The sequence below is a fragment of the Amia ocellicauda genome, chromosome 5, assembly GCF_036373705.1.
Source record: "Amia ocellicauda isolate fAmiCal2 chromosome 5, fAmiCal2.hap1, whole genome shotgun sequence".
Classification (NCBI taxonomy): Eukaryota; Metazoa; Chordata; class Actinopteri; order Amiiformes; family Amiidae; genus Amia; species Amia ocellicauda.
The window spans coordinates 4,220,059-4,242,111 of NC_089854.1; the positions used below are offsets into that span (position 1 = coordinate 4,220,059).

The 22,053-nt window shown below is 41.9% G+C and overlaps 2 protein-coding genes across 6 annotated transcripts; one reads left to right on the top strand and one right to left on the bottom strand.

Annotated features, from left to right (window-relative positions):
* Positions 1-817: 817 nt before the first annotated feature.
* Positions 818-21,675, bottom strand: LOC136749246 (26S proteasome non-ATPase regulatory subunit 13). 4 transcript variants are annotated; one of them, XM_066703357.1, is made up of 14 exons: positions 21,570-21,675; positions 13,263-13,396; positions 13,021-13,099; positions 12,714-12,748; positions 12,541-12,596; positions 11,982-12,037; positions 11,536-11,622; positions 6,339-6,510; positions 6,163-6,242; positions 5,487-5,612; positions 4,932-4,994; positions 2,869-2,949; positions 2,357-2,473; positions 818-1,150 (listed from the first exon to the last, which is right to left on the bottom strand). In XM_066703357.1, exons 2-14 carry the CDS (start codon positions 13,367-13,369, stop codon positions 1,055-1,057), a joined length of 1,155 nt encoding a protein of 384 aa, XP_066559454.1. In that variant the 5' UTR covers positions 13,370-13,396; positions 21,570-21,675; the 3' UTR covers positions 818-1,054. The 4 variants fall into 4 exon arrangements, with proteins under 4 accessions (XP_066559454.1, XP_066559452.1, XP_066559455.1 ...); XM_066703355.1 differs by lacking the exon at positions 21,570-21,675 and adding an exon at positions 15,284-15,361; XM_066703358.1 differs by lacking the exon at positions 21,570-21,675 and adding an exon at positions 15,109-15,277 and having other exon boundaries at positions 11,994-12,037.
* LOC136749247 (transmembrane protein 263) lies at positions 16,935-20,486 on the top strand. Of its 2 annotated transcripts, none has more exons than XM_066703360.1 (3): positions 16,935-17,199; positions 18,713-18,791; positions 19,306-20,486. In XM_066703360.1, exons 1-3 carry the CDS (start codon positions 17,191-17,193, stop codon positions 19,590-19,592), a joined length of 375 nt encoding a protein of 124 aa, XP_066559457.1. In that variant the 5' UTR covers positions 16,935-17,190; the 3' UTR covers positions 19,593-20,486. The 2 variants fall into 2 exon arrangements, with proteins under 2 accessions (XP_066559457.1, XP_066559456.1); XM_066703359.1 differs by lacking the exon at positions 16,935-17,199 and adding an exon at positions 17,521-17,733.
* Positions 21,676-22,053: the final 378 nt, after the last annotated feature.

Here is a 22,053-nt window from a genome sequence, read left to right on the forward strand (position 1 = left end):
ATACTGTTGTAAAACAAATTATTATTATTATTACTATTATTATTTTTGTCATTTAGCAGACGCTCTTATCCAGGGCGACTTACATTTGTACCCATTTATACAGCTGGGCATATTGTTTGAACATTTGTGTTTTTGTGAACTATAAAGATCTCACAACAATATTTAATAATGCAATAATAAAATTAAAATGGTTTAAAATTGAATGTTTGTAGTTTCTTATTATATTTAAAATTACATACATTTAACTATGCATGGCTAAATAAGGTAAAGCACTACAGCAGAAACTGCCTAATGGTACAGTACAACAACATATAATGAGCTGGGTTGTCATTTCTGGTAAGATGTAGTCTAGGAGGTTTTATCGTATGACACTTGGCAGTGAAGATTAAAAACGATCCACCAAAAATATTAAACCAAACTCAAAATGGGTCTTGATACACAAATATCTTCATTTGGTCGGAGTACATAAACATAAGAAGATACTGTATAGGTGATGCTATTTAGGAAACGTACAAATGCAAGATTTTCCTATGGTGGCTCATTGTGGCTATAATTTTATAAACTTATGATTAAAAAAAGTTTTATGTCAGGACAGCGACAGCCATTTTCTCCAAGATCACTTGACAGCATCTTGGAATCTCAGCATTACAAGTCGTCATTGCATGATCTAATAGCCTAATATTAGATCTGTGGGTTTTCTTAAAGCAAAGCTGAAAGTTGCATTTATGGGGTCGTATAGAAAACCCTAAACTCCAAGGCTCATCTACAAAAACAGCATCACACACCAATAAAACAGTAAAACAAGTACAATCCAGACTTATTTTCTCATGCATTTTAATTTGACATTCTGTAAATTCAAACATGTTGGAAGCAGCATTGGGAACATAATGTGTTTCACTGACAAAAGACAAACAACTCGGTTCATCCAGATGAAGACAGAATTTACTTTCAATTTGGTACAGCCTTTTGAACGGGTAAGAAGGACAAAAAGCCCTTAACATTTGTCTTGGCAACACTGAACACTCGACTCATGACCATTCAGTCCTGATCTCACTCAGCCCAGGACTTCGTGAGCGTGGCTCTCCACCAGCACGGACGTCTCCCTGATACTGCCGCACCAGTTCTCCAGACGGTCTTTCATTCCTGAGATCTACGGGTGAGGACATTTAAGGATTAAACATTCACACTGGTCACTTTGATTAAATTGCATTTCTTACACTAACTCAGTCCCACATCTTTGCTTTCACTCTGTGTGGGGCAGTTTGAACTCCACTACAAACAGCCGTCTTCGGGTGATGAAGGAGGTGGACACAGTGCTTTGGAAGAAGCGGAAATGACACCAAATCTCGAAGAGAGTTAATCAAGAAACATTAGGCATCCAGACAATATTGGGATATCATACTTTATAATCATCTACAATTGCTGTTGTGTTTGTGGTAGTACAAGAATATGGTCATGCTGGGTCAATTGCAACAAACTCGCAGAATTATTACGGAGCTCTGTACTAAGTTGTGTACTAGCTAGTGCGCGATTATGTCGAGATCATCCCTAGCTGCTGAAAGTTAGTACCCATCGCAACGAAAAAAGAGCCGGAGCAAAGTTAGAGACTAGGGGTCAGTTGCAATTAACTGAAAGCTGTGTACTAACTCAAGATGTTCCCGTGGTTCGTACGCAGCTACATACTAAATTAGTCCACAGGTTTAAAACCCATTGCAACAAACTCAGCGTCTGAAGTCAGTGCCAAGCTGCGGACTAAAAAAGGTCTCCATTGCAACGAAACCCAAAGTCACTGCTGCTGCCCTCTAGAGGAGACTAAGTACAGGACTAACTTAGTCCTACTCCAGCTACAGACTAATTATGGATAGCACCGTACTAAGGGGAACAAAATGTGAAAAATCATGTACTTTTATAACTGATCTACTCATTACCACAAATCTTAAACATATTTTATATCTATATTTTATATTCCCATCTGGAATTATAATGTAATATTATATACATAATATTAAATTATATATAGTGGACTGTATGTAGCCTATAGCTGACTTAGTAGTATATGCCAATAGAGCAGAGTTGTAATGACTCAAGTCAGTGACTCGACAAGTCACATTTTTGATGACTCGGCTCGAGTCAATGATGTCAAATGACTCAGCTTGATTTGATTCCCTGCAAGAAAAGTCAGTGCTCAGAATACGTGACTTGACTCAAAACACAAAAGTCTCCATCTGACGCAAGTCATTGTCTTTATAATAAAATTAAAATAAACACACTAACCACAGGTCCTCTGCAGTTACTGTGCTGCTTTCAGTTCGTTGCGACTGACCACATAACTTCCCCTTTATGGTGTAACACGCACCTGCTTCAGGTCCATCACCCGCGGCTGCACCCAGGTCATGTGCACCTTGCTGTCCACCTCATCAATGCTTCCTTTCACTAGTCCAGTAGACAAGGCTTTCATGACCAGCAGCTCCACCTGTAAGGCACATGGTCCACAGAGACGTCAGGGTGTCAGAGGCGTGCGCTGGGCATCTGAAGCTTCCCATCAATGACAGACCAGGAAGCAGCCATCTGTTCAGTCTACAACCTTACAGTCATAACATTTTAACCCTGGGACTTTTGTCAGTCAGCCACTTTTGTGCAATTTCTAGCATTTATCAATGCAACAAATAAGATTTATTGGATCTGCTTCTAAACCATTATACCTAAATTCCCCCTGGTTGGTTCCCTGCCCACCTCAAAGTCCAGGTCTAAATTTCACTGGGACTTCCAGGTTATTACATCCATCCATAGCCTCAAGTTCTGAACTGACCCGGAAGGAACTGTACATATAAAGGAACCGTGCGACGGCTCCCTGGTTTTGAGCCTTACCTCACCGACTGAGATTTGGGTTTGCCGAGCAATTTCTTGGAAAGTGATCTGTCTATGGTGAGCTGGTCTGGTAAACACCATCTGAGAAAGAAACAAGAGACCATTTTATTTATCTTTATCACTGTACAGTCCCAATCACAGTCTTGTAATAACCTGACAAACAGGGAGACATGGCAGCTCTGCATTAACAGACTACATTAGAAAGAACTGCAGCATTTCATTTCACGGATCAAACCCTGTTATACTACACTACTTGTCAGAAGTTTTAGAACACCCCCATTGTTCCAGTTTTTAGCAGTTCAAATCCAGTGAATAACCTGAAATGGTACAAAGGTAAGCAGTAAACCGACAGGTTAAAAAAAAGTTTAGGTTACCAAAAACTGAAAAATAACATACGTCAGAGTTATAAAAAAAGGCCTTTTTCAGGGAACAAGTAATGGGTTAACAACTTATATATTTGTTCTGCAGCAATGGAAGTAAATTAAGCCTTGAAAGTTGATGCTAACAATTCCTACAGGTGTCCCAGCTTTTGTTGATTACTTACAAACCCTCCGTCTGTATAAAAGCAGTGTTGGAACAGACTGTTACTACACCCTCTTAAGCATTATTTGGACAGCATTGTACTGTAAGTAGTATATTGCTATCATAAGGGTGAGAAAAAGGCAATTAACAATAGAAGGCAGACAGACCATTATAACCCTTAAACATATAGGTCTTTCCTTTAGAGAAATTGCAAAGAAAGCCAAGGTGTCAGTGATTACAGTTTCCTATACCATCAAAAGGCACATGGAAACTGGAGGAAACTCTGACAGGAAGAGGTCTGGCTGACCCAAAACCACAACAGAATCACAAGACATGTTTCTGAGAGTCAACAGCTTGTGTGATACGCAGCTCACAGGACAACAGCTTCAAGCACAGCTTAACACTGGTCGAAGTAAGCAAGTCTCAACTGTGAAGAGAAGACTTCATGCTGCAGGATTGACAGGTCGAGTGGCAGTAAGAAAGCCATTGCTAGGATGGCAAAATAAGAAAAAGAGGCATGCCTGGGCCATGAAGCACCACCAGTGGACTACTGAAGACTGGAAGAAGGTCTTATGGACCGATGGATTAAAATGTGCAATCTTCGGTTCATCACGCAGGGTTTTTGTACACCGTCGAGTAGGTGAAAGATGGTTCCTCAGTGTGTGACACCAACTGTCAAACATGGAGGAGGAAGTGTGATGGTCTGGGGCTCTTTTGCTGGATCCAGAGTTGGTGACTTGCATAGAGTGAGTGACACCCTAAACCAAAACGGCTACCACAGCATTTTGCAGCGCCATGCAATACCCTCTGGTGTATGCCTAGCTGGTCAGGGGTTCATCCTACAGCAAGATAATGACCCAAAACATACCTCCAGGCTGTGTCAGAACTACCTTAAAAGAGAAGAACAAGACGGTAGGCTTCAAATCATGCAATGGCCAGCACAGTCTCCAGACTTAAACCTCATCGAACTGGTTTGGGAGGGTGAAGGGTGAAAGCAAAGCAACCGGCAAATGCAACACATTTGTGGGAACCTCTGCAACAGTGTTTGATTTCCATTGTAGAAAGAATACCATTATTATTTTTATTTCTTGGCAGATGCCCTTATCCAGGGCGACTTACAACATAAGTGCAAAACAAAGTGTAAAAATACAGTTAAGTAAAGGCATCAATCATTACAAATTCAATTTACATAAAACATAGCAACCATGAGTGTGTTGGTCAGTTTTATCTGCAAAAGGTGGCTACTTTGAGTCAAATTTAGATTACATTTTGTTAAACAAAACAATTCTGCAAGTGTTTATTTGTTCTATGCTTTAATTTCAGAGTACATCGAGACATTAAACTGCATAAATCCCAATACAAACTGGAAAAATTTAGGCATCTAAAACTTTTGACCAGTAGTATATATTACCATGAAGAAAAGGTTTCTAGTTATATTAATTATGATGTCTTTTGTTCATTGTGTTCATGACTTACAGGATTTGATGCCACAGATAGTACTTGTGCGGATTAGGTTTTAAAACACTGAAGACAGACATTACCTCCATAAGGCAAAGCAAGTGTAGCTTTTCTTTCAGTTTGCTCTCATTGGCAGCCAGGTCAGTCTCCACAAATAAGGAAGGAAATCGGGACATTGTAAATCTTTCAGGCGCACAATTCAATAAGCCATGTACAATAAAAATGTAAATCAGGCAGAAACCTCATTCAAGTCACGGCAATTAAATCCTAACACACTTTACAATAAAGACATTACACTTTTTCATTCTGGCAAAGATATTGCATTATGGTGAAACAGCAGGATCTAGTGGTGAATATTAACTTAATCATTTTTTAAGACAAGGGTATGTGGTGTAAAGGGGGTGAGATGGAGTGAACAACAAATAATATCTTGCATGGGGAACAATTAGATACAGGCACTTCATAATTATGAACATCTCAGAGTTAGATAAGTAAAGAGCAAGTGGTACGTTTACGACTTACGCAATAAAATAAATGACAGTTGTGGAACTGTACACTTAAGTTGGGGAACGTCTGTATTTAATACAAGGCTGACCAGTCATCTTGACTAATTTTAGGACCGATGGCAATGTGCTTACCTGGCTGCCCCAGCAGTCCTTAAGGATGAGGAAATGCTCCACATTGCCGCTGTTGAAAGCGTACAGGGTGTCAATGAGCCACTGTTTCTCCCCGTTTCGCAGCGTCTCCAGGATGGGATGCATCAGCTCAAAACACAGCACAGACATCTGTTGACAGGTTGGACTCCCCCAGTACCTCCCCGCGGTGACTACCAACCCCCTCCCCATTGATTTCATCACAAGCATTGGCTTCAAAGCCTCTTCAAAAAGATCCAAAGGAATGGTGTTGATTAAAATGTGTCCATAAATATTTTATAAATATATTTTTCAATGCGTCCACTAGGAGGACTATCTCTGCCAAAATTAAAAATACACACAGAAGAGAATACATTAATGTTGAAATAAATCGACATTAAAATGTATTTTGCCGCTTTACTTTGCCGCTTTGTATTTACACTTCTCAGTGTGCTTTCACATTTCACTGTGACAAAACCCCCTGCCAATCACACCTAGGGGGCGGTATCACTACTGACCATAGAAAGATCATTCAGGGAGCACAATTGATGTCAATGTGGGATTGCTACACCTTTTTTTACATTTTGGCACAGACAGTCCTCTATAACAAGTAACATGAACAAAAGAACGTGAAGTGCATTTTACTCTTCCAAGCCAAGTCAAACTAAAACCCCAGTCTCACCAGTTCCCCGAAATTGTACACTCCATCCCCCAGCAGAGCAGCCAATCCCAGAGTGAAGGCCTTCTGCTGCTGGGCGTCCACTGCAAGAAGAGGGACGGGGAGGGCAGTGAGTGTGGGAGGAGAGTTAGTACGCAGACGTGGTGGTTCCAGCCCTGATCGGGGCTCACCACACTCACCTGGCAGCTCCTGCAGCTCCATGCAGCCCAGGTAGCGCAGGGCATCCCGGTAGTAAGACGCATGCTCCCCCGTGACTTGGTAATAACTGCTGGAGGTGTCGTAGAAACGACTGTGCAGCGAGGTGACTCCTGGCAGCTTATCCAACATCACCTCCACTTCCTCCAGGGTTTTCTAAACAGGACAAAAATATGCCTACAAACTTGCACTTTAGACCGAAATTAATTCTTTTTTTATTTTTTTAAACTTGTTCAGCGACAGTAAAAATATATTTGGGTCAAACCAGGGGTCTGTTCTTCATACGTGGATAAGTAGGTTAGCCAGCTAATTCAAGATAACTTGGCATAAACCTAAGAAAATGTAATCCTGCCCAATGAAATGACAGCGGACACGCCCCTAACAATGACACATATTCCTAGCAGGTCCACAACTGTGGGAGCATCTTAAGGCAAGATTTTCAGTCGGTAACGCCTCCCCCTGTAGTCATGCATTGAGCCGCAGACCCTCTGTGCAGCTGCGCTATTGAGCCGGGGGTGCGGTCTACAGTGTAGACAATGGGGACATTTTTTGCAAACCTGCAGTCGCTGAATTAAGAATACGTTTTTTTACAGCAAAGACATCAGGGATCAGCCTGTGAATAGAATGGATCTGATTATTTCTGTTTAACACTATATGCTTGAAACCTTGATATTCAAGTGTAGACATGACAACTACATATCCCAGTTCACAGTCACAGCCAGCTTCTTAACCAATAATTCCTTTTCAACCTGCCCCATCTTTAAGGAATTTAGATAGGCTGTAAGCAAGATCAAACATGGTACATGTTCCAACAGCCTAGAAATAATTTAGGTGGCTAAACGATGAATATTTATTTCTATACTGTAAACTGTTGGCCAGCACAGAGCTCTATGTAATATCTGCACAAGTCTGTGATAAATTATATTGAACACCACTGCGTTTTACTTAAGCATTTAACTTATTTGCAATTGTTTGTCGGGCTTCTTCCCTGGCTTCCCTGCAGATGCTGCCTTATTGGCTTTATCAACATAATCAGAGCCGGTCCTGACCTCCCTGGGGCCCGTCTACCTATTAAATGTAGAAAATAATAAAACATAACACTGAGCTTTGGCTCTGCTGCGTGGTATTTAGTCTAGTCTATTTTTCAATTAGCTTTGTCTATACAATGTAAACATAAGCCTGTAGGCTATGGCTGCAGCTATACGTCTCAAAATAGTAAAATAAAACCTATACAGCTGTGTGATTAACTTTGGTTCCCTCTACAGCCTGGGCATTTTCAGCATCAGTTTGGGAACCAGTCTCTCTGGACTGTCTGGGAGACATTGAGAAAGTATGTCACATAGTTAAGCAGTCATTTACACAAATGCACTTCTGCCATATAATCTTAAATGTTACTAAGTGTGTAAACATTTGAATGTTTGAATTAAAATCTTACCATCAAAATATTCCTCTTCTGCACTTTCTTGAGGCAAAATCATCAATGATGTCATCATAGGACATGTGTTTCACCACAATGATTTATGCTTATGATGGCCAGACCACTCAAATTTTTCAGTGACATTGAAGACCTCATGTAGTTTTGATAAGCGTTAATTTTGAAAAGCTCCTCTCTGCTGATTCTACCGTTACTGGTAGGGTTACTGCAATTCTTAGGGATTTCCAAAGGTTAGGATAGAGTTCCTCCAGGTTTTTCTCACAGAGAAAGGAAAGCAGCTCAAAGGCAGTCATCTTATCTGATGGTAGATTCTGATTCTAAATTCTGAATCTCATGTGCCAGATCCATTCCACTGATGTCACAGTGATCTCTGAAGGTTAGAGTATTTTCAACTTCCATGCAGTGAGCCTTTAAAGATTCACTGGACATCTGAGAAGTTCAGAAGCTCTCCATATTTGGTTTTCACCTGGTTGAGCGTTTCAAATCTCTCATCCATGGATGTCACAGCAGAGTTGACCACAATGTTGAAGTAGTTGACTTCAAGGTTTTTTAGTGACTGGTTCATCAGGAGCCTCATAGCTGAAATGCCTCTTGCGGTTTCTCGGTCTCTTCTTTCAGAACAGCCTCCACATTAATTTCTTCACAAATGCTTTGGATGTTGTCTGTTCCTCAAATAATCCAGTTTCCCGGTATGTAGTGAGGGAGGCCTTTGCATTTGAGATTAAATCCACTGTGATATCCGACTGCAATGAGGCAGATTGGAAGAGCTTGTTCACCTTGTTTGTCATTGTCAGTATCACACACCATACGACACAGAAAATCAAGAAGCGGTAGGACCCAACTTCCTCTGCAAGTGCTTGTACTTCCACTTTGGCCACATTGATCGTCTGTCTGGCTTCCAGTAATGCCTCCTGAACCTCAGAAGCCTGATACCTGATTGCATGAAAGCTTGGGAGCCTACTCCCCAATCTTGTGTCATTCCATGGCGGTTTTGTTCACGTGTTTCTTCAACACACTCCATCTTTGTGTGGCAGTTGAAAAGAAGGTGAAGAGCTTTTGCATATGCCCAAAAAACACAACCGCATCTTTTGAAGATTTGGCAGCATCTGCAATGACAAGGTTTAGAGTATATGCTCCACATGGGACAAACATGGCTCTGGGATTTTTTTGGAACAGTCTGGCTTGTACTTCTTGGTGCTTGCCCTTCACGTTAATGATAATGGAAAAGTCACTTGAGTCACTATTGCTTCCGGGATCTTGTCACTCACAATCTGTATCAGCTCATTCTGTGTGCGCTTCCCAAGGTAATGAGCATGTGTCTCTCCATCTTTAATTTTGCTGAGATGATTTTCCATAACGGGGTCAAATTTTGCAAGTAATTCAACATCTTTTAGGAAGTTTCCATTATCGGGTTGGAAGAGTTTGTCTGTTGAACCCCTGAATGCTAGGTTTCTTTCAGCCAGAGGCTGGGTGATACTTATTAAATGTGTAAGGACATCCCGCCATCTCTTTCTTTCAGCCTCCAAATTTGTCATTTGTATCTGGTCAAGAGTCTGTCCCCAACTTAGGCGCAGATCAAGTTCTCTCCACTTAATCATATTGTTTGTGTGTTCAGGACTACCCTCATGGTGTTTCAGAATGGCATTGATATTTGACCAGTCATTCACACATTCCTTTATTATTTTGTAGTCAGCGTTGTTTTTGATTGAGTATGAAAGCCAGCTCCTGGTAATCTTTTCCCCATTTGACAGCTGTCTCTGTAATAAGCCTGAATGGAAACCTCTTCTAGACTTGTCTTTAGGGCAAGAAAAATCCTGTCCTGGTTTGAATGGACCTCTGCGCACTAACTCAGTCCTAATAAAGTCTGTTAAGACTGGGGGCCAATCTGCTGGGTCATTTGGTGGAGCAGCAACTGTTCCATTAGGGTCTGAGCTGCTTGTATTTGATGCTGGCTGTACACCTCTGGTTGTGCTAGTACTGACTAAGGCTGCCTGTACTTCACCTGGGTCTGTGTTAGCACTTGCTGAAGCCGGCTGTACTGGGTCTGTGTTAATACTGGCTGAGGCTGGATGTGGATCAACTGAGTCTGTGCTTGTATTGGCTGATGATCCAGCATTTCCTCTACTGACAAACATAAGCATAGCAGCTGTAAATTATAGATAACAATACTATTATTAATTTTATCAGCTGCATCAGGCCCATTCAAACTGACTCCCCCAGATTTCCTTTTATACATTTTCAAATATAAAATACTATTTATACTATGGCTTGGCTGAATGCTTGATGGTTATTATTTACTGAGACATATGCAACTATATTGCCAGTATGCCCAGCTAATCAACATTTAAAATGTAATATATAAATCAATAGTCAATGTCAATCCATTGCTTTCCATCTTGCATTAGTCCAGAGTTGTAACTAAACCTTGACTGAAAGACTAGATAATCATTGCCTTGTTTTAAAATGATGTGCGTCTATGAGGAGTGCCATCATGTCCATATATTGTCTGGACTGGTCCCCACAGAGGTTGCTGCTGCAAAATTTCATTTTGTGTATGCACATATGAACGCATGTTCACGTGCGACACGGTTATCTTTTCCGAGCTGCAGTTTATAAACACCGTTGCCCATTGGCGTTTATCAAACATAATAAATAGTTGTATTTCACTCTCACTTTTGTCAGGCACAAAATCACAGAATACAGCCCTGGAAGTGGCTGGCAAGCAAGCAAGACACAGACAGACCATGAGATGACTGCCCAGCTAGGTTAGCAAGACAGACAGACTAGAGAGAGAAGCACTACTAGCTAGCACATCAACTTAACATTACTGTTATTTGCTGACATCAGACTTGGAGAGGAGAGAACACAAGTTTACCTGATTGCTGTTCCCACAATTAACTCTCATGGTGTTTTTTTTCCTCTTTTCATGACCAGAAGGATAGTTCCACTTCATCCTCTCATCGAAGTTGTAAACATTGATACCTGCTTAGACACGAGGGGGAGGCGGGGCCCTACACAACTTGCGTAGTGAGTGAATACGGCCGCCTGGCTCTGAATATAATGTTATTTGCCTCCTCATACCCTTCCATGATAAGCGCTGAAATAGGCAGCAGCTCTTTTGCCTTTGCCAAATCATTGTTTTGGCACCACCTAGCGTCCTTTTAATCCAAATGCTGAGCGAAGTCTGGCTTAAGCTAACAAGATAAATAAATCCGAGATAAGGGTTGGAAGAACAGAAAAGCCTGGATATCAGTTAGCGTTAGCTCAGTCTGGGATAAGTCAACTTGTCAGCCTGGCTTTATTAAACCACGTATGAAGAACGAACCCCCGATCTACCTCTCAGTCATGTGCGTCTCCTACACAACCAGAGAGCATGCAGCAACTGGAAAGTGCTAAAGCTACAGAGCGAAGAAGAAAAGTGTGACAACACGGACAAACATGCTTTAATGTACTTGATCATCTAACATGTATAAACAAAGAACACCAAGAAAAATATTTGTATGTATAAATAAATATGCTAAATCAAATACTTATATCGAGCAATCTACTTCAAAGTCGGTTTAACATCCAGTAACTCCCTGAAAGCTGGAAAAGAAAACACTTCAAAGGTGACACTAGAACAGCAAATTGTGTGAAATATGGAGGTTGAAACTGTACAGAGATTAAAAAACAACAAAAAAGGAAACCGCAAAGAAGGAGCAACACAGATGCAGGCAGACAATCAGCCGTGCGTTTTGACTACCCACTTTAGTTGCTGGAAGATCTCCAGTTTTTAATTTGATGGCTGCTATGGCCGTAAGGCAGAGAATCACTGCCTCATCGCTGCTTTTCACCTGTGGATGATCACAAAAACAACTGAAAAGATCGTTTCAATACCTTTTTCTAAGACTATTGTTTAACAGAAAATAAGCAGGAACAAATAAAACAATGGCACATGCTTATTACCAATATCTACAGGATTAATCTTTTTGCCTAATTTTTATTGGGCAGCTAGAGCAGAATACCGTGTCATGTAGTTAGACATCAGAACTTTAAATAAGCACTGAACCTGAAAGGATTTTATAACTGGAGGTCTATAATGTAGCTTCTGCATAGTTTCCTTGCTTTGTCACTAGATTCCTCCAGCAATGATGCTGGAGTAAACTACAGTAAAAAAACATCTACATAAAGCTGTAAAAACATATTTACTAACCCCAGTTCCTACCTTCTCTTTGGTTTTCTCCAACAGACTCAAAGATCTTTCAGGATCTGTTTCCAACAAGATAATCAGAGTGAGATTCTGACCTAGACGGGATCTGAGGTTAACTAGATTTAATACCTGAATCATCACTAAACACACTCAACTACTCTTATATACAAGTCTTCACGAAGCCACAAGGGGTGCTGTTGTGCTACCAGCCAAGGAAAAAGCAACCCTGACAGTGCACAGCCAATTGTGCGAGAAAATCCAATGTGCAATCTTCCAATTTCAAAACCAACATTTGAAACTGCAATCTCAGGACCAAAAAGGCCATCCTGTGTCGTTTTATTCAGGTTAGTCCCCTGCTTTGTGTGTTATATGATACTCAATGTGGCTGTAGCATACGTTTAATCCCACAGTTTTTAAAACAAAGATAAGCAAGCTACATTTTCACCCTTTCACAAAAAATAACTCGGATTAACTGTCTTTCCCTGAAAAACACTAGGAGTAATAAACTAGCCTTAGGATTAAAAACATCAAACATTTGCTTCAAAGTAACAGTACACCTTACCACCAATCTGTCGTACGACCAGCAAAATCATTTCCACTAACGACAGAGGGTTAATTCTGGGATAAAGAAAGTGGGAAGAATTAAAACGAGAGAAAATGAATTTGACCTGTGAAAATAAATAAGCTTGGACATCTACTGAATGCAACCGCAGCATCACGAGCTCCAACTCTCACCTGTGTTCAAAGTCACTGATGAAGTTCTCATACAGCTGAAAGAGAAAATGGATACAATAAGTGAATAGGAATAAATACATTTTCAGCACAGAAAAACTAAAAACAAATGATGAATCTGATAATGGCTAGTATCCATCTTCCAAAAACAACCGATTCAGTTAATTGAATGTATTTAGCAATGCCAGTCACACATCAGAAGTGTGCTGATAGAAACGAGTGGCACATCGAATCATACCATTATGTTTCCAGGCAGAAACGACTTCCCCTCCCAAATCCTATCCCCCCCGCAGCAGATGTGTGTCCCTACCTTGATGATCCGGTCGCCGCTGTCAACATCTGGCCTCTGAACAAACTCTAGCAACTCCACAGTCAGCTGATGCCACAGCCTGGGGGTAAGGAGAGCATTTACTCAAGACCATTGGGGTTCAACAGATACCAGGTCCAGTGGACTCATTTCCTCCGAGTGTCAGACTGTTCACACTGCTCACATACAACATGAACACACACAAAAACCACACATGCGTACAGTGGCCAGTTTCCAGTTCTCACTTTTTGTGGTACATGTTCTCCATTCTCCTCCAGATTTCTCCTTCAGCACTTCCACACGCCTCCTGCTGCATCCGGAGGTAACTTGCAACCTTATTTTCCCCAGACATGACCACGAACAGATGGACAAAAACAGCCTTCAACCAAATAAAACAAAATCACAGTTAAAGATCCAGACATGCGTGTCATCACAGAACAGGGTTGTCAGATTGGGGGGAAACCAAAGCCATGGGGGGAAAATGGAGGGAAATATTGCATGGGGGGAAACGGATATCAAACGGGGCAAAAAGTAAAAAAAACTGGGGGTTCTTTTCCTCATTTAAAACTTTCCCACAGTGCTCTCATGACGTTTTAAAATATTAAGCCTGCCATCCAACAGTGATGATGGACTGCCCCACTCGACTGTAATATTGGGTTCTGCATTTAAGCGCCTCCCGGCTGTGCTCTCTTCAGTTGTGTGTTGTGCAATTTGCTAGGCATCAAATGTGTGTGTATTTTGACAGTTACGCTTTGTTGTAGTTTACACTACACTGCAAAATAAAAATTCCAGAGCCTGCATTATTAAACACAGTACAAGTGAATTACTTAACCATAAAAATAGTATTTGCCAACATCCACAAATAAACAACTTTACTTTAATCACATACAGTAAGTGCTATTTGCAGAATCTCTCTTGATTCACCAAATAATTCTGCCACTATATATATATCACCATAAATTAAAAATTATACATTTATAAGGCGAATAGACATTTAATGAACAGTCATTACTAAAAAAAAACACTAAAAAAACGTATTCACTCTACTGGAAAAGGAGTGTATAGGCCGACACTAATCATGATTCTTTTCACAATATCAGCCTGCAAGGTGGAGTCCATGTTAATTCCCCTGTTCAGTTAAAACTCACCCAAATAATAATCACTATCTCAGTTATTTTTATCCATAGCATCCTTCCAATCAATCCACAAGATCTATGTGGGATTTAAATTTGAGAGTGGTCGGATTTTTACTTTTTCTTGCCCCCTCACTATAGTTTTCAAATGTTTAAACAAGTGAACTAATTATACTCAAGGTTTGATTTTCTTCACAAATGTTACTGGTTCACATTTTTCTCAGCAAGTGGATGAATTAAAAAAAAAAAACACCTGTTGAATCAATCTTCTACTGTCAAAATAAAATTAAAACACGATAAATGCACACTTTAAAATACAATATGTGCAATCCACCTTTGGCTTTAAGCATCATGACTTCACCTTTCATACTGCATGTTGATTTAAATTCGTACTTAAATGCATACATCCTAAAGATGACATAAAAAGACTATTAAATGCACCTGGTCAGCAGCCTGTTACATTTCCTGGGACAGAAACATTGGTAAGAAAGCCTTTAATGACAGTTACATTAGTTAAATTTTGCAGTATTGTACCAAGTTAATATGAATTAATGGGGCATTTACGGCCCATATACTTTAGTACGCCAATACTGTAATTCCTCTCTAACATGGGTATTGTGAAAATGGGGGGAATTTCGGAGTAGCATCTGGCAGCCCTGTCACGGAGTTAAACGCACAACCTCTGAATGAATGAAGTCTAGTGTAAAAACGGGTCCGGAGTCACGGATATTTGCGTTTAAAACACTTGGGAATAAGAATGAACTCCTTTATTTGAATGGTTTGTTTTCAGGTCCAACAGGACACCGTCGAGGGAGTTTCGAGCAAACAAACCAACACACGTACATGAAGCCACAAACGAATAACCGCTTATACAAATACATTAAACACGGATGTAGGCAATTGGTGGGAGTGGTTCTCTGTAAAACAAACAAACAAACAAAAAGTGTCAGTTACGTACCAAACAGGTTTTCTCATCGATCAAAATTAGGCGTAGTTGTTTGCCTATATAAGTTTACACGTAACTAATAAAACAAAGCTACTAGGCTTTGTGTATATATATAACGAAGTATATATTTAAACCGCGTCACTTTTACTTAATGCGATATATTCTATATTATGCGGTAAATATTTACCTTACGATAGTGCCGCAACAAGGTCAAAAGGTCACTATCTACGGCTACTGCGCAGCTGCACTAGATTCGACCCGGAAGAAGAAGAAAAATCCGCAATTTATATGCTATTTTGGCGGGAATTATAAACCAACGATACCCGTGTTTGTAAAACCTGCAAATTATTTCAGATATGACATTCACTTTTCTTTGTGTCACAAAAGCGTAAATGTATTTGTAAATACATTCATATCTGTTGATTTAATGGATATTGTTTTAAATAATTTTGTTGACTGTGGACAATACATTTGTTTATCACCTGGATGAGAGAAATCGCGCATCACGGAGGCGGGAACTACACGACTGTGTTCACAAGGAGGTATTGTGACGCACAGCGATAGGCTTTATATACATGGATAAGGGCGTCTGCCATAAATAATAATAATAATAATAATAATAATAATTTTTATTATTATTATTATTATTATTATTAAATAAAAAAATATTTGTACTTATATATGTATATAAAACATAACTAATAATATAATAATATCACAATACCTCCTGAACATGATTGTGTAGTATATATATATATATGCACACATATCAGAAATCAATTCATATTAGATACAATTATATACATATCCCAATAACTGTATAATTGTATCTAATATGAGATAAATGAGATAATAAGATAAACTGAACAAGTTTCACAGACATGTGACTAATAGAAATGGAATAATGTGTCCCTGAACAAAGGGGGGGTCAAAATCAAAAGTAACAGTCAGTATCTGCTGTGGCCACCAGCTGCATTAAGTCCTGCAGTGCATCTCCTCCTCATGGACTGACCCAGATTGACAGTTCTTGCTGTGAGATGTTACCCCACTCTTCCACCAAGCCACTTGCAAGTTCCCGGACATTTCTGGTGGGAATGGCCCTAGCCCTCACCCTCCGGTCCAACAGGTCCCAGACGTGCTCAGTGGGGTTGAGATCCGGCCTCTTCGCTGGCCATGGCAGACACTGACATTCCTGTCTTGCAGGAAATCACGTCCAGCAAAGGTGGGTTTGTGCCCATAGGGGACGTTGTTGTCGGTGATGTCTGGTGAGGACCTGCCTTACAACAGGCCTACAAGCCCTCAGTCCAGCCTCTCTCAGCCTATTGCTGATGGAGGGATTGTGCGTTCCTGCTGTAACTCAGGCAGTTGTTGTTGCCATCCTGTGCAGGTGTTGTGACACGGGGTCTGCCACTGCGAGGACGATCAGCTGTCCTTCCTGTCTCCCTGTAGCGCTGTCTTAGGCGTCTCACAGTACGGACATTGCAGTTTATTGCCCTGGCCACATCTGCAGTGCACGTTCATGCAGATGAGCAGGGACCCTGGGCATCTTTCTTTTGGTGTTTTTCAGAGTCAGTAGAAAGGTCTCTTTAGTGTCCTAAGTTTTTATAACTGTGACCTTAATTGCATACTGTCTGTAAGCTGTTAGTGACCGTTCCACAGGTGCATGTTCATTGAACAAGCATGGAAAACATGGCTTAAACCCTTTACAATAAGACCTGTACAGTTATTTGGATGTTTACAAAGTTATCTTTCAAACAGTGTCGTGTGAGACGCAGGACCCTCTGCCCGCTGACGCAAGATCCGGCGGGAGCGCGCCGCGGCGCCACGTCGGCAGCTGCCTTGCGCGCGTCCCCGAGCCCAGCCTCACCTGCAGCGCGCGGCGTGGCGTGCGGAGCGGCGGAGTAGCGGCGGAGTAGCGGCTGAGTACCGCCACCCTCACTGTGCACGACTGTGAGCCTGCTCGGGCTGCAGAGCTGAACTTGTTTTGCCCTGTTCATTATTAAAAGCCCCGCTGGGTTTAAACGACCAACTCCGCGCACCTGGGACTGGGCTGCACACATCTGCCAGGACAGCAGCGGCAAGATACTGGGAGCTATGGTGAAGGTAGGTGCTCATGATCCGTACACAGTGATGACGGGATTATTACATTCAGCCTGAGTTTATTAGAAGTGTCTAATAGCCGTGTGCTATTAAAACCAGCGCCGTTATTTCATTGTTGTTTTCTCTTATGTTGATTTAATAGAAATCAAAGTATCAAAGTTTGATTTAGTGCAATGACTGAAGCGTATCTTGTTAAATGTTACTAATTAATGAATGAATTAAAGTCAGTCTGAAGTTATCTGGCGGATTTTGTCACCGTCTGCACGGCACATGATGTGGCAACTTGCTTTCAAAGTTCTGCGACGTGTCTCTTCAGAAACACCTTTGAAACCGTGAGCGCCGCTTTATTCCCGCATCGGTGGCAAATTACGTCCATTATTGATAAGACGGTCGAGTTTTACTGACGGGGCTTTTTTACCTCCTCTGTTTTATAACGGTGCGATTGTGTAAGAAGGTCGCAGTAAGTGTAAGATGGTATTCGTGTCAAATATCTGTATAGTTTTCTTCGCTTGTCTGTACGGGACACGGGGGTTATCGGTACGTGCTAGATGTTGGATTCTATTAAAATATTGAATGTCCTGAAATATGATTATAGTGTTTGGCAGCGTTGCAACTGTTGCTGTTAAAACAAATGGGTTTTGCACTGAATTTGGTTTAGTGCAACCAAGGATACGAAGTGGCATTTCATTTTACAACACAAAAACTGCCAAGAAGTTAACCTTTAGTAACCTACAATTACCTGTAACACACCAGGCTGTTGCACAGTGAGGACAGTCTCTGCTTTTCGTCTAAAAAGCACCTCCAGAGATGTAGGGGGATGGGGGCTCTGAGACCTTTCTATGGTGACGCAGCAACAGTGCATAGCGGGGAGAAAATGCATCCGCTAAAAATAGCAGACCAGGGAGATGGATTGTCATCATGCCAGTTAGGGACTTTGCAGATCACACGCACTCATTCTCATGCAAATAACCCGAAATTATGAAAGTGATTTCATGTAGTTTTATTTTCCATCAAGGAAGAAAGTATTAACGCTAATGTTAGGACATTTAATGAAAAGTTGTAATATTTAGTTTGACTTTTCCGAATGAGAATTTCGAAGCGCTAGACATTCTAATTTGGACATTCCTTTGAAACATAAGTTGCAAACAGTGGTCTTTGTACCGAGAGAGCTCTGGTGGTGGTCTTCCTCAGTCCTGGGCTTTGGTGACCATTGCCTCTTGGTGCTCAGTCTTTAAAACACCAAGCCTAAAAAAGGATGGGGATTTAACCAGTTAAGCACATCATTAACTGTTGTTATTGAGAGCCATCACTGGCTTTTCTCTTTTGAAGACATGGAATCTGACAACCAGCGTCGGAACGTTTAATTCCATATTTTTAAAACATTTCAGTCTGTTCTAGCAATCTGTAGGATGGCTGTTGGGATCAACACATGCCTGAGATCAATATTTGTAGAAGGCTGTATATATGTTTGAACTGCGCTTTCCCTCTTTGTGACCGGTACGTTTTGATTTGTTAGATCGTCAACGCAGAGATGCAGCGAGGAAACAGTTACGAGCAGACTGTTCCAGAACACATCGCCAGCGAGCCCGTGCCAGGTGAGAGAACATAAGAACATAAGTGTCCAATCGAGAGGAGGCCATTCGCCCCATCGTGCTCGTTTGGTGTCCATTAATAACTGGAGTGATCCAAGGATCCTATCCAGTCTATTTTTGAATGTTCCCAAATTTTCAGGTTCAACCACATCGCTGGGGAGTTTGTTCAGATTGTGACAACTCTCTGTGTGAAAAGAGAGAAGAAAAGCTGTTCCACTTTTGTGTTGGCTTGTTTAGTCAGTCTTTCAGTGTTTTTATTTCACGTGTGTATCAGGTATTAGCAGTTATCCCAGAGCACCCTCTAGTGTTTACTGTGGTGAGGTGCAATCACAGTCTTTATGGCAAAATCCTTCTATCTAATACTGTATACAGTTGCTAAATACTTTAAACAAGTGCTTATTCTAACCTATTAAGTTAATCCCTTCATGTATTAAGTAAGGGGCTGATGCTCCAGGACAGGGTTTGCCTATTCCTAAGTTGGAGCCGCTGTCTTACACTGCCCTCTCTCTCCCTGCAGACGATGAGAAGGGGCACCAGGTGGCCGAGCCAGGCATGATCTGGCGGGTGACGGGCGGCCTCTTCAGCGCCACCAAGGGCGTGGTGGGTGCCACTGTGGGAGGCGTGGCCTGGCTGGGGGGCAAGGGCTTCGAGATCACCAAATCGGCGGTCAGCTCTGCCCCCGCAGCCGGCGTCGGCCTGGTGAAAGGCGGGGTCTCGGCCGTGGCGGGGGGCGTGTCCACGGTGGGCTCGATGGTGGCCAGTAAGGTCCCGTTCACGAGCAAGAGCAAAGACAAGGCGGAGTGAAGGAGCGGCGGCCGAGCGAGGCTTCCCACAAAGACTGACCATAGCCCTCTGTTGACACACCAGAAGACGGCACACTTTTTTTTTTTTTTTTTTTTTTTTGCATGTGTAGAACTACCGTTGTTTAGCTTTTATTTGTTTTCTTTTCAGTTTTTTTCCCCCCCCAGTATTAAGGTAGTAGTGAGGCTGAGATAAAGACTGAATGTGCTGAGCTGTACAACCGCTCCCAGGCGTTGCTGCCTCCAGAGACTCCAGAGACTCTCGAACGGTTCAATTACAGTCCGTTTCAGAGTGCTTTGAACTAAGGCGAGGTGTAATCCACAGATAGCGTTCAGAGATATGCTATAAATAACCTACAGGTCCAGAGAAGCCGGGTGAATTCAGGAATTCTGCTCCCCAACCCCTTTATTAATATTATTATTTTTGTTGTTGTTGTTGAAAAGTAACTATGAAACCTAGGACTGCCCGTGTTCTTCGCAGTGAAGATGATGCAAGAGTTAGCGGCACAGTAACCACCATCATGTCCATATTGTTCAATGGTTACACACTTCTAATCTTAAAAATATATTGATGCATATGTATATTGTAATTAGGGCAATTTCTGTTTTGTTTGTTTTAGTTTTAAACATCTTTTCTATTTAAAAACTGCATATCAATGCAATGATGAGGTTTTCCTCGACATATGACTTGCCTTTTTTGTGTGTAGACAGAATATATAGAAAATCTGTCTCGGTAAATGCAAAAGGAAGGACGGGACTGCGAGTGTCACCAGGTTGTGCTCAACCCTGGTCTTTCTCCTGTGCACAACCGAGGCCTCCTACACATCACGGGCAGATCGTTGTATACAAAGGCCTGGTTGTGTGTTTTCGATATGTTAAATAAATATATGATGTCTGATGGGTTGGTCTGTCTGTTTGTGGGGAGGTAGGGGAGGGCGTTTAGATCCAGTTTCAGAGGTTGCGGGGTGTCTTAATGCCGCAACTCCTTTGTGCGCCACATAGGCTTTGTATAAACCCACAAAGCCCCAGTCTGCTTGTTTGTGGTTGTGGTGCTCGGAGGTGTGCCTTTGACAAGCGATGGTACAACCTGACCGCTTCAAGCTACGGTGCTGCAGCGACTCAGATCGAGGAAATTCCCCATTGGCTGCTTAGTGTTTAGAGTGTGATGGGACTTGTGTATTGTGATACTGTTACAATAACAGAGCCCTGGGTTCTCAAGAGTATTCCTATCCCTGGCAAGGGGTTATCATTACTATTAAGCCAATACCCAATTACTAACGCGTTGGACTGACTTATAATTGCCTCTAAATTAGGCGTTCTACCTTTTCTCCAGAGCACACCTGGATGTGTGTGTTAAAACGTGACCCAGGCGGTCTCTCTGTGTGAAGTTAAGAACCGGCTCTGAGCACTGGCACCAGCAGCCTGCACCGTCCCCTTTCAGACTAGCCCCTCAACCAGTCTGGCCTTCGTGCAGCAGCGATGGGACACTCGAGCGTTGTTACATCAACATTAACTCGATTGCATCACAACCAGAAAAAAAAGACTGCATATCAAAAGTGCTGCATCATAGTTTGTCTAAGAATCCATGCGTGTAAGGAATGAAACTTAAGACGATTGCCCTGCTGTAGACACTGCCTGCTCTATCATGGGTCATTACATGCGAACAGCCAAGGCTTCCCTTCTGAGGGTCTCATCCCCGCGGACTTTACAGCAGCAGCGCACACACACACACACACACTCAGACCCAGACCCACACAGAGTGTGGCATTCAACCCTCCTAGCTCTCTACCAGAGACAGCATCCCCCTCCCTCTGCCTCACTGACACAGCATTTCTGCACAGTTTGAAAAGAATACCAACCAACCAAAAACAATACAAGAAAAAAAAAAAGACTCGGGACTAGACTTTCTTCAGTGGAAGAGGCTTGCTTCCAGGGTGCCTCTTACAGCACAATACATCTCGTGACAAAGAGAGATGCTTACCTAGATTCTCCCCCTGCAGCTCTGCATCTCAAGGCGTCGTTTTCTTGCTTTAGTTTTTTTGTGTGTGTGTGGCTGTTGCTGGCCACCCCTGGAGTCTGTTGATAAGTGCTGACCTGTGCCAAGATGGATTATGGGAGCTGTGGTTTCTGTAAATGACAATTCAGCAAACACTGAGCCAGGAAGCAACTGCATTTCCCACAGTTCTGTGCAGCTGCACCCCAGGACTGGACTAAAGGAAACCACAACAAAGGCAGTGGTGACCCGATTTGATGACCTGCTGCAAGAAACAGTGCCTCCCCCTGGCCGGTGGTGAGACTACAAGTGCCTCAAAGATTTAAACATTTGAAATAAAAAGTTCCTCTTCGCATTTAATGCCAAGTAATGTTGAACACTTTGGGAGTAGAACAAATCTAAGAGCATGTTGTGTGGATTTCCAGTTTATCACCACAGGCTTTTAAAATCACACTCTAGACCGAACTGTAAG